Source organism: Rissa tridactyla, chromosome 3 (assembly GCF_028500815.1).
Source record: "Rissa tridactyla isolate bRisTri1 chromosome 3, bRisTri1.patW.cur.20221130, whole genome shotgun sequence".
Taxonomy (NCBI): Eukaryota; Metazoa; Chordata; class Aves; order Charadriiformes; family Laridae; genus Rissa; species Rissa tridactyla.
In genome coordinates this window covers 101464911-101479952 of record NC_071468.1, presented here as the reverse complement: position 1 = coordinate 101479952, position 15042 = coordinate 101464911, and the positions used below count along the sequence as shown (strand labels likewise).

Here is a 15042-nt window from a genome sequence, read left to right as displayed (position 1 = left end):
ATTTATTTTTTTTTCCGCGTGTGCTGGCAGCTGCACTTGCCACTCTTAGTGCTGGAGGATTAAATGTCTTTGCTTTCCATACTTCCTATGGGATCTTTTCTTCCAATTTGTGACATAGATTAAGTGAAGAAGAGATGTTATTACATGTAAAGAAGTACTGCTGCCAAGGAGTACTAATCAGGGTAACTGTAGACCAGAAGTGATGGTGATAGTAGTTCTACCCCCATCGGTTTCAGGAGTTTCTGAAAGCAGCCTGAGCCTGGTCTAGTTTTGCCGTTGTCGGCGTTCCACAGCAGTGGCGTCCCGTTGCGGGATGCCAGGTAATCTCTTTGCATGGGTTTATTTCAGTAGTTCTCAGACAGTTTTTGAAGACTTCTCTCTGTTGAACATTGATGTATTTTCAACTGACCCTTTAGTTCATATTTTAAAAACCAAGCGTTCCCTGCTAATTATCGTTGCAGTGCCTGTGTTACACCGTAACTTCGGAGTGCAGCTCTCTGGGTTTCTCCTGTGCTCAGTCATTACCATGCATCTTTTTTAAACAATTTAAGAAAAAAACAGCTTTTAACTATACATCACTTTTCCATTAATACGTGGTCTGTTGTGTTCTAATACATTGGGTGCTGAACAAAAGCATTTTATATTTTTGTTGATGAGGAAATACTTTAGGCTGCCCTAGTTAGAGGGTACGTTTTTCCTCTGTTGATACTAAAAGAAAAAAATGAAAAGAACGAAACAACTTTTTAAAAAAGTAATTTGCTGATGCCTGCTTTTTAAAGCCAGGTCCATTTTATTTGTCTGGCTGCAGCATATCAAAAAAAAGATTGAGAAAAGTCAATCCTAAGAAACTTGAAGGAGAATGAACTCACTGTGTTCAAGCTTTGACATATTTTATAAAGCTGTTGAAAACCAAACCATGAAAGCCAGATTTATGAGCTTTTTTAAAGTTATTTGTAGATTCCCAAGACGATTGTGTTCCCATCACTTACTGTAGCCTTTAAAACTCAAATGACGCTTAAAAATATTCATGTTTGGCACACACTGAGTTACTGCTGGGCGTTGCAATGGCATTTAGCTAAAACTAAAGAGTAGAGAGGAGGATGTACTCTGCCTCCACTTAAATCATTTCAGTCTGTTGAGGTAAAGCAAAAGGATTCACATATTCATATTTTAAAGACAAAACTAGGAATTATTTTTAATGTTAAGATTACTTTTATTGTGTTTTAATACAACTGTTTGGGGAATGAGCCTTTTGGGAGCATCTGTGTAACCCTTCACATTTGCCAGGCTTTTCCTTTCAACAAGATCACTCACTTTGTTATTACTGGATTAGAAAACTTTTATTTATCAAAGCATTATTCATCTGCACTTTGCCAGGTATAGCAAATCTGTTGACAGCACTGGATTTATCATTTACTGTTAAAGGCGAATGGAAGGATTCCCCACATCCCTAAGCCAGCAAAACAAATGTCATTCTTGAAGCTTGCTGCACAATATCCTGTGTTGGCTAAAAAAGAAAGTTGGACTGTCCAAAACGATTCAATATCTCAAACGTCTAAGGTAGTTGAAATGAGCTTATAATTTTCAATGTACTTTATGCAAATACTAGGCTTCCATGCCTTGTATTTTCATTAAATCTAGTATTTAGCCACGGGGAATATCAAGTTGTTTTCCATGAACTGCAGCACATTATTAGCTCATGGAATTTCTGTTTCGGTGTGGCCTTTCATCGGTGACATAAACTTAGCTGGAAACGTATTCTTTCAAGTCTGTGTGAATGCATACGTGTTTACTCCCATGTGATATTAAATATTGCTATTTACTTCATTAATACTTCACTCCTTAAGCTACTCTGCTGAAATTAATGACCTATTCATAGATTACATATGGTCTCACGCAATAGGTACTAGTCTGTTTAAAAAAAAACAACAAACAATTGGCCTTATGTGTGTTGGGAGAGTTCAGTAAGCCCAGAGGACACTATGTATAAAATATGGGTAAATGGTTGCAATATGAGGGGATAAATGCCAAGATACAACGAATGTTCCTCTTTCCTGTTGCCATGTGAGAATGAACTATGAGATAACAATAAGGGCAAGCTGCAACGGTTATTAAAAAAATAGGCTAAATTTAGTTGAGGTCATTATTTTTGTGCAGGTAATAATTCAGTTTGAAAGAAGCATCCCATACCTATATCACTGCCCTGCATATCCATATACCCATACCCGTATATCACTACCCTATATCCTACATCTGCCAGCGGTGACTCCACGCTCACTTGTGCCTGCCTCTATAGCCAGGAACGCAGGTGAACGGAAAGGGATCTGCAGAGCGCACCTTGTGCACCACACGTGCTTCAGGTCCCCGGGCTCGTTCCAGTCTGCTCCCCTGAACTGAGCACATCTTCTGACTGCATTCATCCAAAAGGAGAACAGTCTGTGCCCTTGATGGCTGCTCCACAGTGGGAACCAAAAGTACACTCAATAGGAATGACCGAGAGATTAGTTTCAAAAGTGCACTCCCAGCTTGAACTAAACCGCGAAGAATGCAAGTATCTTTTTTGCCGAAGGTCTTGTGAGGATATATCCAGCTAGAACAGATCTTTGTCAGCTGTGAGGAAAAACATGTCCATGTATATATTACATACCTTTTAAAGTCATGGCTGGTTGTTTAAAGCAAACTATTTGGAGGCTGAGATTTTCTTGGTTTGGGTGTTGGCTCAACTGCGTTTGTTCAACTGTCAGCTGAGTTAAGAGCAAAGACTTTCTGATTTTACTTTACTCATTTGCATTTTTGAGACATGTGAACTTGTGTGCATTTAAAAACTGAGTTAGATGGAGAGTCGCCCCAGTACTGCCAGATACAAAATGGTGGATTCAATATGGCTCACTTAGATCTGCTGCACAGAGGATCCGTACAGAGGACCCGTACATGCTCAAATCAGCTCTTTGTCATACAAGTAATGAGGCCACCACACCAGCACACGTCGGAGCCATTGGCAGAAAATGTACAACTATCCCATCCATTTACTGCCTTTGTTGTCTAGGATTTTGCTAAGCTACCAGGCTAGAAAATCTGATTAACCATGACCTAAGGTAGTAGAACTGTAAATTGACTCTATCCGGTTTTTAATTACTAAATTGTCTTCATCTCAACCCATGAGTTTTCTCACTTTCACCCTTCTGATTATCTCCCCTCCCTCCTCACTGAGGTGGAGGAGGAGAAAGCAGCCGTGTGGTGCTGAGCTGCCTACAAGGGTTAAACCACAATGGAATGGAATTAAAATAACCTTGAGAGATACAAGGAATGATCAGAAATAGGTATGATGAAGTTCAGTAAGGACAAGTGCAAAGTAGGGAGAAATAATCACCTGCAGAAGCACAACACGATTGACAACGCGATATTTCTGCCAGAAGACCAACTGAGTATTTTAGAGGATCCAAAACGATATATGTCACCAACGTCATACTCCGATAAAAGAAGCAGGCATACTGGGATGTGTTAACAGGAATGCCATACGTAAGAGGCATGAATTATTTGGAGCGTGCAGAGCAGTGGTGGGGCCTGAGCTGCGTACTGTGTCCAGCTTTGGGCACTGCACTTCAGGAAAGATGTGGACCCACTGGAGAGAATCCAGGGGAGAATAACAAAATGATCAGAGGTCTACAAAATATGACCCATGAGCAAAGACTAAAAGAACAGTGTTTGTTTAGTCTAGAGAAGAGAAGACTGAGGGGAGGGAGACATGATAACAGTCTTCAAATATTTAAAAGGTTGTTGCAAATAGGAAGAGAATAAATTGTTCTCCATGTCCCTTGGCACTAGGACAAGAAGTAACAGGCTCAAAATGCAGCAGAGGCCATTTAGGTTATATTATTAAGAAAAGCTTTCTAACTGCAAGAGAAGATAAGCATTGGGCTAGATTACGTAGGGAGGTGGAGAATGTCTGTCTTTGAATTTTACTGGGATCCGTGGGGGCTTGTCACTTGTAGTAAATGTAACCCTTATGGTATGCCAGTGATGCCCAGAGTTGTACGTGCCACACTCGGGCACCGCTTTGGAGAGGTGCATGGCACAGTGCTGCTTTATTGATATTTGGGTGAGGAAAACATCTCCCAGTTATAATTGGCAATTATTTGCAGAATTTTGACATAAATTTGCAATTGCAATTTGCAGTCTTATCACTGCTTGGTAGTCACTTGAATTTAATTCTCTTGAAATAAGACAAAACCAAGGACAGACAAATTCTTGAGGTATTTCTGAAGCAAGGTTTAAATTTCTATCCTGAAAAATCCTTCCTTCATTAGGTAGTCTGTAATGAAAGGATTTTTTGAATTTCAAAAAGAATTATTTTGTGTTGAAACCAAATGCAAATATATTTAATTGAGAAACTTTTTGAAGTTATAAACAAATAGTTATAATAAAGTGACCACATCTTACAATCTTAGCAGAGTGTTTTTAAGTGGTGTATTTTGGAAATACAGCTCCTTGATTTAGAAGTCACACTTATCCTGAAAAGGGAAAAGACTTATTGTTTTACCCTAATTTGTTTTTTATTAATCTATAGTTGATAATGTTGATATTACATAGTATTTAAAAATAGTTCTACCTCTGCAAAACAAGGAAATTAAACTAAAAATAAGTGATTCTGTTATCTTTTTTCCTGCAAAAATTTGCTATGCCGGAAAAAATGGTTCAAACATCTTCCAGTATAATTTTGAATATCTGCCAAACAGTAGATTTATTTGCCAAACATTTTCATACAGTATTCCCGCCGGGACTCAGTCTTTCAGAGAATAAATTGGTGAAATTAACTTTTCTTATCAGTCTATGGGATTTGAGAGAAGCAAGGTTGTCTGCCAACACGCAGAGGAAAGAAACAATATCAGCTAAATTGTCTGGATTCTAGCGTTCTTCCCTTCGCCCTCGTCTTGGCCAGGAAACACTTACATGAAGGACTATACAGAGGAGGGGAAAAAACTGTGTTTTGAAGAATTTTCCAGATAATATAGTCTTGACTGAATGCCATTTCTCCTTCTTTTACTTTCCTTTTTATTTGTTCAAGACCAGACATTGAAAGTTTCTTTTTCCTGGACCAGATTTTCCACTCTATCTCCCTCCACTTCTGGCTCCCGGCTCACTGCACCAGTCTTCTTCCATCGCACAAACATATATCAAGTTTGCCCATCGGTATTCTCAGTTTTTATGTATGTGCTGGAGTCCTAATGTAGCCTTATCAAGCATTCAAAAAGTATGTTCTCACTTCTGTCTGTCTGAAGGCTTATGCGCCTCTCATTTGACAGACAGGAAGCTTCTATTTTAGCCAAATGATATTGATAACCAATGGAAATGTGTTGTTTCAGTAAAAGTTCAGGAATGAGGATGTAATATTTGTAAATAATTTGCATGAATGTTGCAAGCTGAGTTTTGCTCTGAGATGAAAAAGATGACTAGCAATAAAAATTGCATTTCATGCCAAAGAGTGGAGTGAGGTTCTTGGTGCTGTTGAGCTAATAGTGTGGTAGGACGGCTTGCGCCAGTTGGGGTCCTGCATCTGTGTGGTGTTCCATTAATTTGGATAAGATTCTTCCAAGCTGAAGATCTATTTCTTTGTGAAACAGCTTGCTGAAGGAAGCTGTTTCCAACTCTTAACACGCTCTTTTATACTGCAGGGCTCCAATTTATTTATCTAGTACAGCTTTTCAATGTAATTTTTAATGAAAGATTTTAGTGCATTTCACTACAATATTTATGCTCTCAATGTGTTAAAAAAATAACAGCAAACTACTAAAATAAATTGCAAATAAATCAAACTAAAATGCTGAGCTTTTAATTTAAGTACAAAACGTATGCCACCCATTGTTCCTACAAAAACAGAGTTGCTGTTTGGTTAGTCGCTTCTATTCTTCCATTAAACCTGATATTTAGAAAGATGAAAAAGAAAGCATTTCTTCTTTGTCCTGCAGGAGTACTGCATTGATAACACAAACTTCCTTGATCCCTGTAGGGTCCTGCAGATTCTGCAAATTCCTCACTGCAGGATAACTGTACTTTCAGAAGTCCGCACGCTGCAACACGCTCCTCTTTATCAGAAGCAGGCTGGCGCTCCACTTGTGTGGATGTTGTGAGCCCTTGATCTTTACATGTACATGGGGTTCCACATATGTGTTTTTCTTTTAAATTTTTACTAAATGACAGACTGTCTGAAAACACATATAACCCTGCGAGTGTAATGCTTCCTAACAGCGCTGTACCTTTGAGTGTGTTCTTCACGAGGTTTTTGTACAGAATTACACTAACTGAAAATGTAAACATTGCTTGGCCAGTATGTTTATCCAAACTGAAATCATATGCATATTAAAATCTTAGAGCTTAATATTTCCCCAACAACACCACCCAACTACCTTAAATTAATATACTATTTTATGTGTCTCTCTTTGTTAAATTTGTAGATTATCAAACCATAAATTCTGGGGGTTTGACTCATCAATTTTATGGTTTTCTATCATTTAATAGTTTCAGAGTGGTGAACTAATCCATAAGACTTCAACAGTTAGATCCTTTTCTCTTTAGTGAAAATGAGCAATTTCTTATCAACTTCAAATGAAATAATACTTGTTCTTTATACAGATATAAACCAGAAAATATTCAGTCTTCTCTCTTCAAACTTATGTCTGCAATTTTATCTTCTGCTGTTTGCATTTAATAAAACATATTTATTATTTTTGCAAGTAACAGTAATCAGGATGTAATTATAGTTTTCCATAGGTTCAGTAAATACTTCATTAAAAATTAGCCTTTTCAAATAGGTGTTGGGAAGGTTTCCAGTCCTATATTAAATGCTCAAATAGTGGTGATAAAATAAATCTTAAGTTTGTTTTTGTAGATTTATATATGCCTGGTGAATAAGAGAAATTAATAATGAAATTTTACTGTTATGCATACATTGATTGTACATGCATAAATTTCAGACATATATAATTATTACAGATGGCTATGTTGTATATATTTTTAAGATAGTACTTCACATTTTCAATTCTAGCCTACAATTACAATTTCTATTAATTGTAATAAATCATAACCATATTCTCCATTTAGTTTTTGTGAAGTATTATTATTCTAATGGCATTTTAAACTAGAAATTTCTTCACGTGCTATTTTCTGAAATTACACTGAAAATTGTGAGCTCTACAAGGGACATTAGCAGTTTCTATGCTGAAAAATTTCCAAGTACCTCAAGAAGAATTAGGGGTTTTCTTCATTTTCTGTTGCATGAATTCAGGTATCCATTCAGAGATTACACCTTTGTGGGAATTGATGTCTATCTCCTCAGCCTCATAAAAAGATCACACCCTTGGACTTTTATGGGGATTTTGTGTTTCTTCCCGCACCCCACCCAGCAGGAGCTATTTTCATAAAGTTCGAGGCAAAGTTGCAAAGGTTTAGGGCTGGTTTTTTTTTAATATATGCTGTTTTGGTTTGTGGGGATTGAAAATCAGTCACAGGAGGGAGAATAGTTGGTGACATGTTTGATGGGGTTTTTTTCACAAAGAAGAAAGGCTCTTCTTTACCATGCATTCCCCCTAAGTTTTACTTCTGTCAAAACTTAGGTTCAAACAAAAATCTACATTAATGGTACCTTTATGAGAAATGCATACATATAAGAGGCATCTTCCTGCTGTTCATACAGCTACAGGAAGAATGAGGTTAACACCTAGGATCTGACCAAAAAGAGTAAATACATGCTTTCATAACATTTTGTTTTTCTGTCCATCTTCTAACAACTATAATTAGAAAGTAAAATTGGTGCCGTCTGTTATAATAGGGACTGACACAGTTGCAACCGTAACTACCAACTGATACATAGACAATTTGTGGAAATGGTCACTTTTGGGGTCTGATATTTTCCCAGGCTTGGTCTCTGCTGAGGAATTATTTATTTATTTGTAAAAGCTTAGTCGAGATGTGTATGGTTTCAAAGGGCTGGGAACACCCCTGGAGCGCCGCGAAGGCTTTGATGTTGCAAAGGCAGCTGAGTCAATTCAGGGGTAAGAGCGAGATTGTGCCCTCTCATCCCACCGCCAAACCCTGTGTGGTCGGCTAGCTGGCCTCTCAGGAACTGGCTACTGCCGTGTCTTTCAGGTTAGTGGGCCAGAAAGCGAAGTTAACCTTTCAGCCTACCCTCTGAGCTCCGAACGTAAATGCTGGGATTTTTCCCAATCCCCAAGACCTGTGCACCGACCCCATGTGCTTGGGCAAATCCAAGCACAGCCTGTGGGGAAAGCTGTGCTGGTGCTGATCCGGGTGAAGGAAACGTAAAGATGATGTTCCATGCTGAAAATTTCCTTTGACGATGCCACTGAGATGTGCAGTGTTCTTCCCCTGTCCTCCTCTCAAATGCACTGATAACAACACACACAGCTGCAATTCTAAAGGCAGTTTTAGAAAATCCTCTCTATAGCATGTCAGCATTTCACTTTCCCGAGTTCCTTTAATATGTATTAAACATATAGAATAAAACATGCTATTTGTGGACATGAGGCAAGGAGGGTGCTCAAAATTTTGATCTCCTGATTTGATGGTTATCTGTGTACTCGTTCGCTTTTAATATTAATTTAATCGAACAGTTCTTTCTATAGGAAGATCTATTGTATGGATGAGTTTTCATTACAGTGGCAGTGAATAAATCCTTTCGGGGGAAATGTCTGAGGAAGTGGGAATACTTAAAAGGGAATTATCCCTTTTAAATCATATTCCCTAAAATACGTCAAATAGCAGGATTGCAACAAGTTATATTTGGTGTCTTCTATCTAACAAAGGTCCTATTGCATTTTTAAGATAACAGCGTCTCAATCCTAATACTTGTCATCTTTAAAATCATAAGAGTTTCAGGTTGACAAGAACTGTAACTTCTGTTGTTTGAAGTTAAATCTGATTTATTTTGGGTAAATCATCATTAAAGCCTCTTGGTAATTATCTTTGTTCTGTCGGTTGCAGCTGGTTTGTCCCAATAAACAATTCCAGAGAGCTGTGTCAGATCAACTAAGATGGCATTGCGTCTGTCGTGAGGCTGTTCTGAAGTCAATGTGGAGGGATTGTTGTTTTTCACTATGGTGCATTCTTTAATTTGTTGACCCTGCTTACCACAAGCACTTTCGTAGTTTCATAATGGCACAGGTTTTTAATTCATTAAATTAAATGACTGCAGTCCTAGTAATACCAAAATCACAACACTGCTCTGTACCTCAGAAATTGCAAAGTGTTTCATGTTCTTGAGCTAGTTCCACTTTAAGACACTGATTGTGGCCTCTAAGCCTCACAAGACCCATCAGCAAGTGGCACTTCTAGTGAATTCCAAATCTGATACATATATTAAAACCGTACAATGATTATTTTTCTGTATTTCATCACATCGAGATGCCCGGCAGACAGATACTCATAGAAGAGCATTCTTCTCAGGTGGAGGTAGGCAGCACTCTGCCGAATCCAAAACCAGATCTTCTGCATGTGTGTGTCGGGTGCCAACTTATGTACAGGAAGGACGATCGAATATATTCAATGAGGTTGGATCCTCCAAAATCTGCAGTGTAATTCTGTTTTGATAGTGTGATCAAAAAAATTATTTAGCAACTGTTTGACTTCCATGAGACAGGATTATTCATAAACCTAAGTTCACAGAAGACTAGAAAATAAATGGTATTTCTTGGATTGTGCTCGAGTCTTTTTGGCCCACTTCATCCATAGCAGTCACTGTCTTTATAACTTGCTGAAATCAGAATGCAGAGAACCAACTTAATTTTATTTTCAGAAGAGCAGCCAAGGAATTAACAAAGTTGAACTATTTATTGATGGAGGAGATCTCAAAATTCAAACTGGGATTGACTTGTCCAAGAATACCAGAGGACAGTGGCACAGAACCCCTGAGCCATGAAGTCTCACGTTAGCATGGGCTCCATGCTTTGCAGGTGCTTCATCTAGATAATTGATCCCAAGTGCTAAGGCAATTTACTTTGACTTTTATCTAGGGATCCATGAACATGCCATGGAATGGCTTTATAAACCCCTGTAAACCAGCTGAAGACTCTTACTTTGGCTGCATATCTGCCAAGCACATACGTTATTGCATTACATTCTTAAGTGCCTATGATTTCTCAGCAGGTTTGTGCCAGGACTGGAGGAAGGAGTCTACTCAACAAGTAATTTCTTCCACTGTTCTGTCACTCCTCCTCACTGACTACAGCTTCACATTCAGCTGTCTTGGATAAACCAGATAGATACATCCAGAGTGACCTTTCCTCTATGTAATGTGCTCGGGTTGATCATCTGTATGTAAAATTCCAAGCACCACATAATATGAAACGTTTATTTTTGTTCTCATCTTACTATTAACTGCCGTCTCATTATAAATTTGACATTACAACTTTGACAAGAGATACAGAATCAAGACATGTTACGTACGTTAATTTGGCAGGTCAATGGCAATCTCACTCTAAGATATACAAGCTTGCTTTTTTTTAATATTATTTTAGTATGAAAAGTTTATATTGCGTACCACTGTGTGTACACAGCATGCACTGCTTTTATGCACACTATAGCTAAAGGGGATGGCTTTAATTGCTGAACACTGTCCTGACCAGTATATACAGAGAAGAAAATTTGCCTCGTGTAGATCAAGCAGGTTTTTATTATAATGACCAAGTGTTACAGGCTGCACAACATCCACAGAGGACTTCTATTTTTCTTGCTTTGTGGAGATAAAAGAACTTACATTAAACAGTTTGCTCTGAGTTCTGGTACATTTGTGTCACTTCATACATCTGAGACAAAATGCAGTTTGTACCTGTGGAGCACAGGAGGGGAAAAGAGGTCCTAAAGAAGTTTAAACTCTTAATTAGGTATGTTTGTAAAGCTCCCTGATACAAACTGATGAGCACTATATACTGTAAAGGCTTTCATGGTTTGTATTTGTGCTGCAAGAGTGTAATTATTTATAATATCCTTTAATATTTCTGTGTGATGGACAGTGTTATAAATGTAAGAATGTAAGATTATGGTGAAAAATAATGCTGTCAAGTGCTTTAACAAGTTTTATAGGTAAACCATCTGACCTATAATGAAATAGTCTCACTCTGGTTTGGGAATTGTATTGATCAAGTACAGCGAATTCGTTATACAGAATCACAGAATGGTTTGGGTTGGAAGGGACCTTAAAGATCATCTAGTTCCAACCCCCCTGCCATGGGCAGGGACACCTCCCACTAGACCAGGCTGCTCAGAGCCCCATCCAGCCTGGCCTTAAAAACTTCCAGGGATGGGGCTTCCACCACCTCTCTGGGCAACCTGTTCCAGTGCCTCACCACCCTCACGGTGAAGAACTTTCTCCTGACGTCCAGTCTGAATTGTCCCATCTCTAGTTTTAATCCATTCCCTCTAGTCCTGCCATTAATTAATTTCCTTGTTTTCTCAAATACAGATCTGCAGACTTCAGCGTCAACTATCAACAGGAAAATACCAGCAGAATCTCTTTTCCAACCAGCCTGTTATGTTTGTATCCCCTACCAGTCAGCCACCCTGCAGAAAGCTGACTGAACTTATACAGCTGTCAGGAGGGATAATATGTAAAGCTTTACGTCAGGCAAAAATCTGTATAGGAAAAAACCCAGGAAAGAAGTACCAGGAAATAAAATGTTTATCAGAAAAATGGGTATTAGGTAAGAGAGTAAATTTCAACTCATATAAATTATTGTGGAATATGTATTCAAAAATTGACTGTAAATAGTTCACTAAACTGAGGTTATGGAGGGAAGAAAATGGAACAAGCTGCTACAGTTATGTTTTCAAGAAGGTTGTTTCCATGGTGAGCACTTTCTCTTACAACTGAGACTGCTTGGTGATGGTCCTGGTACTCACCATTGTAATTTTACCAAGAACAAATTTCATCCAAAGATCTTCAAATTTATCTTTTGTGTGATTGCTTCATTTAGAGCAAACTAAATTACCAGGAAACCCCCGTAGGCTAACCGCTTTTTAAAATGGCATGTATTTCAATTTTAGATGTAGTAAGAAAGATCCTTAACTGGTATAAACTGGCATAGCACCACTGAAATACGGTATTTGGCACCCTCTGATAATCTGTCATGAATTATATATCGTACATCTGAAAGACAATATTCTGCAGTCTCTATTTCACTTGCAGAAAGCTTATTTTTAAAATTTGCTGTTAAGTTTCTAAGAGTTGTTAGTCCATTGCTTTTCCATTATCGACACCACAGTTCTCAAGGTTACTGTTTGCAGGGAATCAGATGTAAAACTGCAATATCCTCACCCTCAAAGAAAAGCTTTTGATAATCTATGTAGGATTAACAGCTTCCCGCCTGACACTCTCTCTTCTTCAGACAAGATAAGGATATTTTCCAAAAAGGGACCTTTTGTGTACTAGAAAAATTAAGATTAAATTTTCATGATACGCTATGTCAGACTCCTCTAGATAGTGCCTCACTCAGACTCTAGCAATAAATGTACTACATGACTTGGTGTTATATGAGACGAGACAAGCAAGTCCTCATCTCTTGACTGTTAATGCTATCAGATCACAATGACTTAAAACCTGAAAGAATATACCACTGGAGAAGAAAGGAAAAGTGAACTGTAAGGGAAAAATACTCATCTAAACGGAAATGTTATTTGATACTTTCTTAAAGTATAAGATAAAATTGTGAAGATTTGAGAGAGAGGCATAAGAAGGAGGTATTGTTGATTGTGCCGTTGTCTGTCCTCAAAGACGACTTTGGCCAGAAAAAAAGTGACCAGATGAGGAAACCAGAGGTTTATGCCAGACTGAAAATAGGATGCAGTACATTAAACACAAAAGTTTCACAAAGTAGTATGCCAGTCATAAATTCCAGATGAACAAAGGTAATGACCTAAAGTGGCATGCAACTCAAGTGGCACGTCCCACTCTTTTACTGGTCTCGTGGAGTTGTGCCTCACCCCAGGTCCAGCATCTCGTGAGCCACCTGCAGCTGGACAGGCCACGCTCAGCCCATCACGGGGCTGAAGGAATTCCGTGTCTGGCTGCTAAGGAAAAAGGACTCTGAATTCTTTGTGCCCTTTACAAATGTCTCGGTTCTGTTTTGCAGTCTGGTGATCCCTTTTCTAATTGTTACGTCCTGCTCACAAGGCACGGTTATGCAAACTCCAGCTAACGGATTTAAAGTGATGAATCATCAAAACTAAGAAAAAAGGATAGAGGCTCAGTCCCTTTCCCAGCAACTGTTTACATAATAGTATGAACACTGTCACCTAAAAATTGTCGTCTTAATCAAATAAATCAAATCAGATCTGAAATTTTGTCTAATCTTTGACACTTCACTGTTGCAATCCCGTTGCATTTGTGGCTATCTGCTTAATTCACGCAAGGCTGACCACAATAAAAAGCTATACATAGATAATGCAGCACCTTTTTTAAACTTAAGTAAATGATACATTCTTGTGGTATTATCATTTTACTGCTGTTTTTTTCAGGGTCCTTCTCTTTCTGGGTTCTCAACTCCACCAAACTTTTATATCAGAAATTGCTCTGAAGTACATTGTTGCTTTATAATCTGTTTCTTGTGCATTTTATCTTGAATAATCCTGCCTTTTTATTTCTTTTAGATTCAATCACTCAGCATACAATATGTCCCATGGAAAACTACATTTTTCAACTGTGAGCTAACTCAAGAGCTTCCATATGGTTGTAAGAAAACAAGCTTACTTTGGATTCAACAAAAAACTAAGCTGTGAATAAAATTTCTAAGAAAGCTCAAGTCGCTTATTTATAAACACAGGGAAATGTTTTCTGCATTTTTATTACTTGTGTAAGTGTTCATCTTGTGAAATCTTTCGGTTTTTATAATAAAGTACTTCCCTAATAAAAGTCATCTTGCTTTTATTTATTTGTTGAAGACCTCTGGACCTGAAAGTTGAATGCATCGTTATTCACTGGGAGGAACTGGAAAGGATCTTTTCTAATCTCTGTGCAAAGCTGATCATGTTACAGTGCAATTAAAAGATGCGCATGCCGCGTGGGTTAGCGTGCCTGAGCTAGCTCTGGTGGAGGCAGCAGGAGCTGTGCCACCACTGCAGATGCAGGGATTCTGTAGGCTCCTCTCTTCCGAGTGCCTCTGCGGACAGCTGAAGGCCCGTGTTGCCGTATCTTCACGGCCTCTGCTAATTAAGTTTCTTTGGTATATGGATAAGATGTCCCATCATGTTCAGCTCACACCTGCTGGTGTAAAATTGCACTTCTAAATTGAGTTTTCAGAAGCAGTTGAAGCTCAGTAATTATGCTCAGATGCATAGTTAAGATACTACTTTATTTCAATACCTTTAATTGAATTTCAAACTGTCTACCTTACATCTAGGCTGAAACCATAAACAGTTACTGATCCTGAGTCAAATGAATTAAGACAACATGTCATTCAAGTGCTAAAATCTGTTGAAAATAGAACATAGCATTAAATTCTTTAGGTATGCTTAAAAATGTATGTAAATGTCTTAAATGTTAAATTCCTCTTCAATCTGTGGTTTTGTTTTTAGCAGGTACAAAGTAAGATCTGTATGTAAAGCAAGTTGTGCAACAGTTGTTTATCTATAAATGTACAACCTCCTTTAAATATTTGCAAGGTCCATCAAAATGATATATTATCGTCATAGAGCATAATATATTATCAAGTAACTTAACTTAATGGCAGCTCATAACTCAAACCTTCCAAACTGAATGCTGCCTTCAGAGTGCTGTCAGTGCAAGGCCATGGAAACCCCATACTAAAAATAACGATTTCAAGTTAATATTATGGAACAATCAAGGTACGATGGTTTATAAATGTTGCCATTCCATTGCATTGTTCTAACTTCTTGAGCTTTTTAAGGGATTTGGATGTACAATTTTTGTAAACTTGAGGATTATACGGATTTTTTCTTCAAAACAAGTTCAGCAGTATCTGGCTGGCAGGCTGGTTATGGCACAAATTGCATTTGTATAGTTGCTCTGTCGAATGT

At 38.1% G+C, this 15042-nt stretch overlaps 1 protein-coding gene across 2 annotated transcripts in view; it reads left to right on the top strand.

Annotated features, from left to right (window-relative positions):
• MCPH1 (microcephalin 1) overlaps nt 1–13879 on the top strand; it is a 135722-nt gene extending 121843 nt beyond the window's left edge. Inside the window, exons 14-15 of one of the 2 annotated variants that reach the window (XM_054195840.1) lie at nt 11474–11711; nt 13657–13879. In XM_054195840.1, the coding sequence (XP_054051815.1) occupies nt 11474–11711; nt 13657–13712 (294 nt within the window). In that variant the 3' untranslated portion in view covers nt 13713–13879. The remainder of the gene's footprint in view (nt 1–11473; nt 11712–13656) is intronic. The other variant, XM_054195839.1, reaches the window with a different exon arrangement.
• The last annotated feature ends 1163 nt before the right edge of the window (nt 13880–15042 follow it).